Source organism: Melanotaenia boesemani, chromosome 21 (genome assembly GCF_017639745.1).
Source record: "Melanotaenia boesemani isolate fMelBoe1 chromosome 21, fMelBoe1.pri, whole genome shotgun sequence".
In the NCBI taxonomy this organism is placed as follows: Eukaryota; Metazoa; Chordata; class Actinopteri; order Atheriniformes; family Melanotaeniidae; genus Melanotaenia; species Melanotaenia boesemani.
In genome coordinates this window covers 14,572,909-14,585,434 of record NC_055702.1, presented here as the reverse complement: position 1 = coordinate 14,585,434, position 12,526 = coordinate 14,572,909, and the positions used below count along the sequence as shown (strand labels likewise).

The 12,526-nt window shown below is 36.6% G+C and overlaps 1 protein-coding gene across 4 annotated transcripts in view; it reads left to right on the top strand.

The window, feature by feature from the left end:
* Nucleotides 1-12,526, top strand: part of LOC121632725 (protocadherin-15-like) — a 210,851-nt gene that overhangs the window by 26,417 nt on the left and 171,908 nt on the right. For all 4 annotated transcript variants that reach the window (XM_041974432.1, XM_041974433.1, XM_041974431.1 and 1 more), the window contains exon 2: nt 2,049-2,199. In XM_041974432.1, the coding sequence (XP_041830366.1) occupies nt 2,079-2,199 (121 nt within the window). In that variant the 5' untranslated portion in view covers nt 2,049-2,078. The remainder of the gene's footprint in view (nt 1-2,048; nt 2,200-12,526) is intronic.

Genomic DNA, 12,526 nt, shown 5'->3' with positions numbered 1-12,526 from the left:
GTGCAGGGTTTCTGTACAGAGTTTAATTGCCTGGGGATTCAGCCTCATTAACAGAATTGAATTATTTATGATACCCATCAGCAGGTCTAACATTACATTAGGGAAGCAGAAGTATGTAGTATTTGGTGATTCATAAAAATAACTGCCACAGGAAAAGGAAAATACCATCTGCTCCTCTGTGTTTGACTGAGAATCTCCACAATGTCTCAGAGTTGTTTTTAGTTTCCTCTGCAAGCTTATGCTGGCATTCTGCCCACCACATCCGCTCCCAACTTGATGGATGGATGGGTGAAAATGCCAGTTAAGAGAGCACTGGCGTCAGAAGTCTGAATCTTCAAATGACTCTCATGGCTGGAGTCCCCATGACCACTGGATTTTACTTTTGGGCTTTGGTAGAATATCACAATTACATTTTCACTGTCAGCCAACTCCATCTCCTTTCAGAGGGCAGGGCAACAGTAATCTGACTCTGTCACTGTAATCTCTGCCGTGGGAGCTTTGTGAATCAGTCCCAATTTAAGAGATGGCACATTTTGCATGAAAGGAAGCGGTTAATGTTGTCCTTACTGAATGGCTCAAGTGAAGTCTCAGTTACGGTGTTAATCATGATAGTCTCTTGAGTAATGAATACTGGGAATGAGCTTTTGAAGACTGAAAAAAGGAGTTCTGCACATTCAGTAGGTCAGGTTATTAAATAGCATGAATGGAATAAGAGTTTCTAAAGGTAATTTTACACAAGACGCACACCTGAATCATTTTATACTGAAAATAAAAGTAGACCTAAGCATCTCTTAGGGTTGCAAAGACTGTTATGGGCAGCTCTAAAGCAAGCAACAAAGTTATTTCTGGATATAAAAAAGTGACACAAAATATTTTTTTTTACAAAATAATTAGTATATGGCTGGTGTGTGATAGATGGTAGTAATATTTAGACTTATTGCTTAGAGTATGATATACAGTGTTATATAAAGGCTAAAGATTTGGGTTGTGACAACTCCAAGTAATTTATTTGAAACTTCATACATTTCATAAATAAATATATTCAACCATCATCATAAATCTTATCTAATTGATTACTCACATTAAGGCCATTATTATCATTATGTTTAAAATACAGATAAAAGGTAAAATTTTGAGATTTTCTTTCTCTATTAAAGAAGAAATGAAATGAAACGCCCAAAATCTAAAAACTGAGTTAAAAAAAAATACACTTTCAGTTATCTGTTTAATTGAGAGAAAAATATTTTCCACAACTTCAAGCAAAATGAAATGAACTCATCCTGAGTGTCTGTGAAGAACACGAGGGAATGCTGTATCTTGTACCTCATCTGAACTCACTTGAGATGTTTATAAAAGTGAGTAAATAGGCAGTCGTGTTGCTAGATGAGTTTGAGTTGAAAGCAACCAAAGATCAGTTTAGACATGCACAAACTCTCAGACAGTTCAAGTGTTTGTTGAACTTCAAAGGAAGACCCCAGTTTCCATTTGGCTGCATTCATTTCACCTAATTTCTCATGATTTCTGAACGACACACAGCAAACATCTGATGACACACACAGATGCGTGCGTGCGCCTGCAGGTGCACACACTCCAACTAACAGAGAACTCATATCTGACATGTAGCTTCAACCACCTGAAAATCAGACAAAAATCCTGTTTTCTAAACTGAAAGCAGGGATGGAGTGTGTACACTTCACCTATATCAAACAAAATGTGTTCTTGATTCTTATGCTTAGGAGCAGATCATAAGTAAAGTGAACTTTGTTTCGCTTTACCTTTATCTGAACCTAACCTGATCCCTAACCCTTACTGTTTACTTCTGAGACATATTTAAAGTCAAGGCTCAGGTGATGCAACCTGAGAAAAACAAAAGTACCTTCAAATTACTGCACTTTAACATGTATTTCTTCTGTGTCTGAACAAGGGTGACTGAGGCCACTAGATGTTTCTGTGCCTCTAGTTTTGGTGCTGCACACTGCACTGCAAAAATGAGAGCAATATTAAGACAAACTGATACTCATATGTTCATGTCTCCTATCTCTACACAGCTGGATGCTTGGTGAGGCGTGGTGGTGAAGATGGTTAGAATGTGCTCAGTGGGACTGCTGTCATTGGACCGGGTCAGATGGACGGATGTAATGGGAATAGTAGTCCTTTATCTGCTGCTGCTATCAACTTGTCTTGGCCAAGACACAGAAGGTAATGGGAGTCCTTCTTTGTATCTCCTTCTCTGTTTAATATCCTCCTGCCTTGTCTTTTCCTTATGTTTCATCTTTTTTCCTGACTCACTTGAATGCAGTCGAGTTGAACAGAAAATTAATTTGACCTTGGGGATCTCTTGGCTTGTAGTTTGCATTATGATTAGTTTTTTTTGTTTTTTTTTTTCAGATTCACAATTAATTTGTGTAATAACTCTTTATTACTGAAGTTGAAAGGCACCTTTTAACTCTATTTTGATATGCTTATTCCATCCCATACCATTTTCCTTCCTGGTAAATATTACAATTATACTAATTTTCTTTTCTTTAAAGATTAACTCAGTTCTGCAGAATATACAGCACTGTGTGTTGGTCTGAAGCTGCCATTCTTTTCATATATATCGCTTCCAACCAGCCAGAATTTCCTGTAATCTTTTTTAAAGTGATACTGATCAGGTGTTCCCCAGGCTTTCTGAAGGTCCGTCAAAGTTTTTCTTTTTTTCAGCAAGAAGCAAGAACCAGTTTTTTGTCTACACATCACAGCTATCCTGCAGGTTTCAGATGTTTCCTGCTTCAACACGTTTGACTCTGATTGAGGCTTGGGTTGGACTTGAGAATAAGTTGCTGAGAAGATCCTCGTTTGAATCAGGTGTGTTAGATAAGGGAAACATTTAAAACCTACAGGATGGTGGCCCTCAAAGACATTGGACACCCCTGCATTAAAGAAACTTGACAAAGAACTGAACCCAATAAACATAATGTTTGTAATTTTTTTTAGTTGCAAAAATACCAAATATAACAATTTAACAAGCATGAAAACTGAATTTTAGCAGCAACAAATTTATACAGACCTGTTAGTGAAAAACTTGACTTATCTGTAGTGTACAGTGTTTCCTTTAAAATAGTTGGAAGAAAAAAAGAAAAAACTCATACACTAATGAATCCTCCACAGACCACAGACCTCAACACTGAAGCAGTGTGGGATCATCTTGAATAGAAAAAAAGTCAGCCAAAATTCAAGAGCTTTAGAAAGTCCGTCAAGAAGCCTGGAGATCTATTCCTCAAGCCTGCTCAAAGAAACTAAAATAAAGCTTGTCTAAGAGGATTCAGGCTGTGTTGAAGAATATAAAGATGGTAATTCCAAAAATTAACTTTCACGCTTAAACTTCAAGTTAAAAATGATAAATTTTTCTTTGTCTTTTCATTTATATCTGCATTTTTTATTAGATCACTGCACACATTTTCTTGTTTAAATGCAATATACAAAGAAATTGGTGACTCAGCACTTCTGTGCTGTACTTTATAAGCCTCTACTTTAATTAGTACTTTTATTATATGTGATAAAAATAGTTATGTGAAAAAAGGTTTAAAGAGATTTAACAGTTAATTTTATACAAAAAGGTGTAAAGTGGATTTTTTTTATCATTTATTAAAAACATCTGTCATTATTTAATATTTGCCTGCATCACCTGCCTTAAAAAAATGAGGCAGACTTGAGTAATGTTCTTTGCTAAAAGCTACCTGAGCTTTTAGTAGATTTAGGCTTTCTCCATTGCTGCTGTTTCTTTGAAGTTACAGACCAACTGAATATTAGTTCAGGACTCAGCAGGACTATACCGACTGCTACAAGACCTTTTTTAGTCTCTGTAGACAGCTCTTCATGACTCTGGCTCTATGTTTGGGGCCACTGCTGTTCTGCAGACTAAACATGAGAATGATCCAAATTCTCTGATGGATAAGAATTGCACAATTCCTAAAAGGTTGCTGCTTGTAGAATTATTAGGATGTCTCTGCAGTATGCTATGCAGGACGGACCATCTGTAAAGGAAGAGGAGGGTCTTCTGATTCAGCTGTGTGCTGCACAGAAGGTGATACTGAAGACACGACGTACTACACTTCATATCGACAGAAGATAAAAAACGACATTAGTCTTGTCCAGAGAACAATCTTGCAGGGCTTTAAAGTTAATCAGTCTGTGTGAAAGATGCATCCTGTGTCCATTTGTGATTTGGAAGCAAAATGTTCGTTCTGCATCACTTTCTGAAACTACACGTGTGTGTGTTAATTGTGCATTTAAAAAAAAAAAAAAAACAGCGCTGTTAAAAATTTTTTGCATTAAAGCACCATAAGCACATTAACTTTGACAGCCACAATGCTGACAAATTAATGCTACTCTTTTTAAGAAACATCAGGGACGCCGTGGCAAAATCAGATGTAACCTGATAGTGGACTATTTTTAGGGACCTCCTCAGAGTATCAACTGAATGTCTTTATTGGGTCTTCAAACACCTTTCAGGGAAGCCAAGCTACCCTTAAGCTTGAGCTCCTCTGTAATTCGAATCGTGAGGAAAAGCCATGAATCTGACAGTAGTGAAATCATATGCCAGTGATTATTTAGAGGTTAAAAAAAAAACATCCACATTAAATTTCCATTAAACTGAGTGCAAAATGAAGCAAGAGTAAACCCAGATTACATCATCGCTGATAGAAGAGTTCAGGGCAATACAGTAAAGATGGTATGCTTGATTTATCAGAATATTAATATTCCATTTTACCCATCAATCAATCAGTCAATCAAATTTTATTTGTATAGCCCTTTACAATTAACAAAAGACACTCAAAGTGCTTTACAACACAGTCATAAAAACAATGCATACAAACATAAACTACAAACAGACACAATTAGAAAGTATTTCAGTGTGGTAGGGTATTAAGAGCCTTCTAGAAGTGCATAAAATTAACACAATAAAAAATTAACAAAATACACCTAGAAACCAGACTGCCCAAGTTGGAATTAAGAGCCAGTCTAAAAAAGTGGGTCTTCAGCTTCGATTTAAAAACCTTTTGAGATTTATTTGTGACTGAAGTCTTCAGAGTTGGAGGGGGATTATTGGCATCACGCATGTCTGCAAGATTAGACCTGAATATTTGAAATGACAATTACCTTTATGTCTGGAAAGTTACTGGAAACATTTATTTCTCTACATCTGACAGTCTATGCCAACTTGCATTCGATTGCATGTAAAATTACTGACAGCTCTCACAAAGCTGCAGACAGGAATCTGATGGATCTGCTCATAACAAAATTATCTGCTTTGACGACTCTGGTTTTCTAGTTGATAAACAATATTTTACAAGTTGTGTTTTCTCGTGACATGCATCAGTGTGGGTGAGTTTTTAATGAGCTTAATGCCCAAGAACAGCAGCTGAATTTTAACTGTTTGGATCCTACCATCACAATGGTACTTCAATGTTTTAATTAGCCTCAGTTAAGTCTTTTTGTTTCTTCACATTTGGTTCATCAGGTGATAAAAGTTTCAGTATTTTTTTTATTAGCCTCAATGTCAGAGTATGAGACCAAACAGTGTCCAGTCATTTAGGCTACAGGTTTGCTTGCAAACATTTTCTACTGTTTATTTTCTTCACTGCTTCCATAACGTTTTACTAAATGTATGTTTTTTCTGCTCCTCACTAAAATCAGCTTGAGCTTTCAGCTCATAGATTCCTTTAATCATTGGATCCAAATAAAACATTTATCAGAAGGATTAGTGCTGAGTGAGAAATGGTAAAGTGAAAAAAAACCTTTAACTCCAGCGAGTCTGCTCTTGAGTTGACACTGATTATGAATCAATAACTAGTCAGTGTGTGAGTTCTGCTTTAGTGGCTTTTTTTCTTTAAATGTCGCGTTTCTCTAAATGTAAACTAGATTTAACATGTAGAATGAAAGAAATTATGAGTGAGTTATGTAGTGCGGTCATGTGGTGTGAATACTTATCACCTATATCTGGTGCTGAGTAATGTTCTTTTTAAAAAATTACACATTGAATTACTGCTTTTGAAAACCACCCACTATTCTTATGATACTAAGTTGCGGAGAAACAAACTCAGTGAAGTTCTTTTGTGTTTGTGTAAACTGTATGACCACCCCTTTGCAAGCATATTGACTATAAGTTTTGCATGTAGGTTTGAGTGCATTTAAGATGTTGTAGAGATTTCATAGATGGTCTGATGACTCAGCAGTTAATGTGTTGTTGCATCTTACTCATTGAGAACTAGCAACATTTAGGTTAACTTGCATCAACTTGTCAGCTTTAGTTAAGCCTAAGCTGGCAGATGTACTTTTTTTCTAACTCTGACTTATTTTTCTCTGCTGACAGACATCATTTTAAATTTGGCATAATATGAATTTTATTGAAATGCTGCTTTTATCATCCTCACCCTTAAATTGGAAACACTGAGAAAACTTCCATGACAAAAATGCTTCTCTGTCATTTCAATTGCTGAGTGAGCTGCAAACATGCATTGACGTATGGAGACTGGATGCCTGCTAAAAGGAGCTAAATGAGACAGAATGCATCATTTTCTATTTGGTTTGTTTAATCCCTTTTTCCCTTTTTTAAAAAGACTGCCAAGGCACAAAATTAACCAAACATTTTGTCTTGATAATAACAATGCAGCATGACCTTGACTGTAGAAAAATTAAAATGAATAATAGTACAATTATGGTTGCCTTACAAATCATTTGTGTGCAGTACTGATTTACACTGTGGTGTTTCATTTTAGTTAATTTTGGCTTTTCATGCAGTGATGAATGAGAAACTACAACAACAAGAGGGCTTTTGTGTATGACTGAGATACTTATAGTATATTATTTCCTATTGCTGATGAAATATAATGTGTGTTGTTATTTGTGACACGCATCATTTCATCATTTATTCTGTTAGAGCAGATGCACTTAATGTTAAGGCAGTTTTTAATAAGTTAAGAGCTTAGTGGACCAAGCCAAGTGAACCTCATGCATTATTCTGAAAGGCAATGTTGCTGCTGTGATGGCTGTGATGTCTGTGTGTGTGCTATGACCAGTGTGTCAACCATAACAAGAGCTTCGCTCTTCATAAAATCACATTCACACTTTTGTGATTAGATAGATACCTCCTTCTCAGCTAAAGCATAAACAAACAACAAGAGAGGCGTACTAGCGTCAAAAAAGTCAACAACGCGTAATTTCTTATGGTATTATATATATATATATGTGTGTGTGTGTGTTAGGGATGGGAACTAATCTAATTAATTAAAGACTTGGTAATAAATTAATCTCGATTAATCGATTAAAGTCCAAGCACTTCTCATGGAAGTAAACATGCTTTCATATTGTTTCCTAAAGTCTCCAATTTCACCAGAAAAAGTTTATATATTTGTCAATAGTTGGTTCTTTGCAATAGTTAATAGATGGGTTTGAAAACTCGCTAAAAATAGTGCCAAAGTAGTTAAATTTCAACACTGATTCAACCAAGCTCTGAAGTATCCATCAATTGGTTTTCGGTGTACTGGAACTTGTGCGCTGACAAACATTCTGCATTGTTTGAAATGCAAAATGCGCTTAAATGTGTAAATATTTAGTGTTCATTTTTTGTAATTAAGTATTTAACTTTAAAGTGTCTAAGAGTAAAGGCTAATTAAAATGTAAAACAGTAAGCAGGTAGATGAGAAAGTGGGTCAGGAAGAGGTCGGGATTGAACCTGGGTTGGGTTCTGAGACTAGCGGCTGCTATGCTACGTGAGCTAAATACCACACCCACTGGACCATTCAGCAAAAACAGTTATTTTTCTTTTCTTTCCGTATGGTCATTTTGCTCCATGTTGCTCCTGAAGCAACATTTCTAAGGGTTTAGTAACTGTGTTGCTCTGGTCTGTTGCCTTAACTATTGGTGAAAACTCAGACAGAAACAGCTGCCAACGTTGGGAGGCAGAGGAGAGATGATTCCTCCTGAGTGAAGCAGAAGCTTCACGCTTAGCTCGACTCTCCATCCCTCTATTTTTCTCTTTCTAAACCCACATTTTTACGCTAAGCAAATACATTTGGCATGAGTGTATTTGACAAGTAGACACAAAATACACTTGATATAAGGTTGGCCTGGAGAACCTCGTGTTCTAATGATGTATGTAATTACAGTGCTGTTAAAAACGCCATCAAGCCCAGATAAAAGGGAAGGGAATAGAATCAGCAAATGAAACAGAAAAAAAAATCAATGGGCAACAGCACAAATGTTGAAAGAAAATGTAGACATTTGCTTACATACACCCCCTTGAAAACAAAAAAAAAAAAAAAAAAAAAAAGAAGAAATCCACTAACATCTGTTGAGTACAATGATAAAATGTTTAATTAGCCCCCAGTCCATTCAGATGACTTTCCACTAGCACTGACTCCTGTTTGGGATGATATTGAAAGACACCACTCCAGCTTACACTGAGGGTGCTGAAGTATTAGCTACAAGAGGGCACAGTTGACATTTCCTGTAAAACAACTTCCAGACAGAAATAAATTTGATGATGAATGTTTTTATTTATTTATCCATTTATTTTACTTGTCTGCATGACATCTTGTAGTCATTCTCAGTCCTGAGTGGGTTGGAGTCCTTAATCCTAAAAAATAAATAAATAAATAAAATAAAATTAAATTAAATAAAATTTAATAAATAAATAAAAATTAAAAACATGCCTTATAATCTTACAAAGTTATTGTAATTAGTAACTATGGTCCAACATAATCTGCAGGGAAATGTCATGCTTTCATGTTGACATGGACGTCCTCTTCAAGTAGGGACCACCAACTCCGGACCTCTTGAGCCCGTGTCCTGCAGGTTTTCTATATGCTGCAGCCCACATGACTCAAGTAATGGATCTTTAAGAGGCTGGTGCAGACTTTGACAACAAGCTGTGTGAGAACTATTTTATTTGAACCAGGTGTGTTGCCACAGGGACAGAGTGAAAACCTGCAGGACACTGGCTAAGGAGATCGGGAGTTAGTGATCCCTGCCTTAGAGGGTAACTGTATACTGGCCCAGCTCTGAATAAGTTATAACTCTCAGAGCAGTGAGGGTAAATGTGCTGTTACTGGCAATGGTTAAGGATTTAAGGTTAAGGTCTTTTTTAACTTTGTGTAAAAATTAAACAAATACACTACTTTTAGTGTAAAGAGAGGCATTAGTGAGTGTGTCAGATAGGAATGATAGATGATAGTGATAGAGTGAAACAGCCTGCTGTGGTTTATTTACACTAAACAAATGTGGCAGTGAGAGGCTATAAAAACACTAAAATGCATATGTGCATCAGGCACTAGGCAGGAACACCGAGCAACAAAGAACAGCTGTGACATGCCGTGGTGTAAATCAGATTAGTAACATCAGACTGTTTAGTTTTTAATAAAAGAACACAGTATAAACCTGTTCTTGATGTGTAATGATCAAAAGACAATCATTAAAAAGTTTTAACATGAGCCACTGAGAGCGACACTGAAAATATGGATGCACCTGAATTAAAGTCAGGCGCACCAGTGCAACCAATGTCTGGAGTTAGGATATATTCCATCATAAAGCTTAACTTTCTTTGAAGTGTCTGGTGCTCAAACTTGGATCTAAATTTTAAAAGTACTAGGGCAACGTGGTACAGCTTCTTTTTATGACAGGCCTTTTAGTATGTTTAACCACCACTTTGTTTGCTAGGAGTACATGTTATGTGATTGTGTACAATCAATCCCCTTTCTTCATTCAAACGCAAGATGAGTATTACAAAGTTATCTTTAAAATATTGTGTTGTAGCACTACCAGCAGTAAAAAAAAAAAAAAAAAAATCTATGTAGTACTTTAAGGAGTCAACATCTTTGCCTGCATGTCTGCAAGGGTCTCTATGGTTCAGTGTGTGATGCGCCATCGTTTATCTGCCAAAAACAATGCAAACTCTTTTTGGGTGTTCAGCTCAAAACCTGTCTATTCAGACTCTGTACATTAACTTCTAGTTGTTCACTTTGAACCAAAACCATGTGTATCAGCAGTTTTAGAGAAACTCTATGGGATTGTTTGTGCTTTTTGGGAGAAGCATTTATGGATTTCCACAATGTGTCTGCAGAACAAGTGCTGTCTGACTACTACAACTACAGCTGTCAGCTGTGTTTAACCCTGCACCAGCCAAGAACTTAGCTGACACTTTGAGGCAGTGAGAGAGGGAGAGTCTGTGTAATGGATAAGCCAGCAAAGTGACAAAGTAGTGATCTATACAACACTGAGCTTGTGTGTATATTTGTGTCTTTGTGTGTGCACATTGTTTTGCGTGTGAGCAGTTCAGCAATGCGTTTTCTCCCGAGATGCATCGATCTAACACAAGGTCACTGCCTCTTCTCAGCAATCCTTTCTTTTTACTTATCTTCTATTTCTCTTCTCTCCTCCCATCAGAAGTCCCCATCCATCTGCCCATCACAACATTTTCTACTCTTCTTCAGTCATTACAGTTTGTCCAACTACCGATTTTAGTCTTAGCTTCTAGTCTTTACTCCACAAAAAAATCATTTTCTCCCACAAAAAAAAATCTGTTCCACCTCTGTCCTCCATGGATGAATGGAGCGAAGGTGAGGATGGATGGAAAGATGAGCGGGTGATGGATGAATGGCTGGCTGGTTGGGTAGAGCAGGGAAGACAGAGAGGAATCAGACCCTAGGGAGGTGTGTAAATTGCTGTACCTGCTGATGGAAGCTTAAAAAGGTCATGATACATAGAACTTTTACAGGAAAGACACTCCTTCACCACTCTCTGACCTGTTTTTTTATTTTTTACTACATGCCCCTGGATCCTCTAGCATGAAAAATTGTGATTAATATTTTCAGTTGTTGATCCTGTTGATCTTATCATTTAGTTTTGCAGTAGAACTAACAGGTATAGTGCATGTTTTAGCTGCACTGTTAATCAGGAACAATGGAATTGTATTAAATGAATGAGGGTAAAATGATCAACATCACTTGTATAATTTTACATTCTTTACAAAAAACACATTTAATAAGCAAATTATCTGTAATTATCGTTAATTTTAGGTAAGTTATAATATAAAAAAAAAAAAAAAGTAATTACCCTACAAACCCTATTAACCCTCTTAATGGCTAAACGCCTACACATACCGCTGGGATGGTACATGTTCCTTGCTGTATTAGGTCACTGTGATGCCAATGATCTTCATTAAGTCTGCTGTGTGCATTTCTAAGAGACACTCGAAAAACATTTTAGGCACATTTTGTAATTTAGATTATTTAAAACAAGTCTTTTAAGCGATCACTTCAGTTTAGCTCATCCGAGAGGACAGTTTAATGATAAAAAGTTTACTTTCCCATTTTTGGGTGCAAACTATGTAGCTACCCATCAAGCTGTGAAAAGAGCTCTCATTTAGACTCTTCTTTAGGAGAGGAATGTTATTTTCAGATATTCATCAACATCAGCATGAATGTCTCTTGAGATAAGGCCTGTCTGCATTTATTTCTGGTGTGTGTTCACACATTTCTCCGGCATATTTTAGAGTTCACCATCACTGGATTTGTCCATTCATAATCTAGACTCCAGGCAAAGTAAGCCAAGCAAATTTGTAACAGATGGTAACAAGCAGAATGCAGTCAAGTACAACTTCTTCAAATGAGAACAAATTTATCACAATATGGCATGAATAAAGGAACTGATGCAAATGCTTTGGAAAGTTTCTTAAACTTTATTATTTATTTATTTTTTTTATCTTTGGTCAGGGCTAAACACTTGTGTTTTCTTTGTTTCAAGTGTGTGTGATAAGCGGGGGCTCGAGTTTTTGTTTTGTTTTGTTTTTTATCCCATAATCATCATCTTGTATTACTTGCACTACTCATAAAAAAGTTAAGGATATTTGGCTTGTTGAATGATGTCAGAATGTATGGTGGCCCTGAAGTGTCACAGCAATACTAAAACAACAACACAAATACAAAAGCCAACACATTCCACAAATAGCTGCAACACAACGAAAACGCTGCAACGGAAGTCTCGCTGCTTTTGTTTTTTTTTGTTTTTTTTACCGCACGTAATGGATGAAAAGCAAGATATTTTTGGAATAAGCCCGAGAAGTGTGTAATACTAATGGTAAATGATGTTTAATTAATTTTGGTATGCGCTATTATAAATGTTGTTAACTGTCCTTATGGACAAAGGGTAGTTATTTTGCTAAAGCCTCTTTTTACTGGCAAATGCTTTTCTCTCGATTTACACAACAAAGTCCTCCGCCAGTGCATGTCATCACTTCTCCCTGGGTCTCATTGCCTGGTGGTAAAGGAGTGGACCCAGTAAGTTCCATCACCTCTGTGGCATAACTTTTACTGTTGCCCACTTCGTGTAGTGTAAATTCCAAGAAAAAAGAAAAAAACAAGATAGAAAGAAAGAAAAGGGGCGAGACTTCCATAGCAGCTTTTGTGCTGTGTTGTGGCTAATCCTGGAGTGATGTGGCTTTTGCATTTGTCAGGGCTGGGTTTAAAAGATTGATTTCTCAATTTAA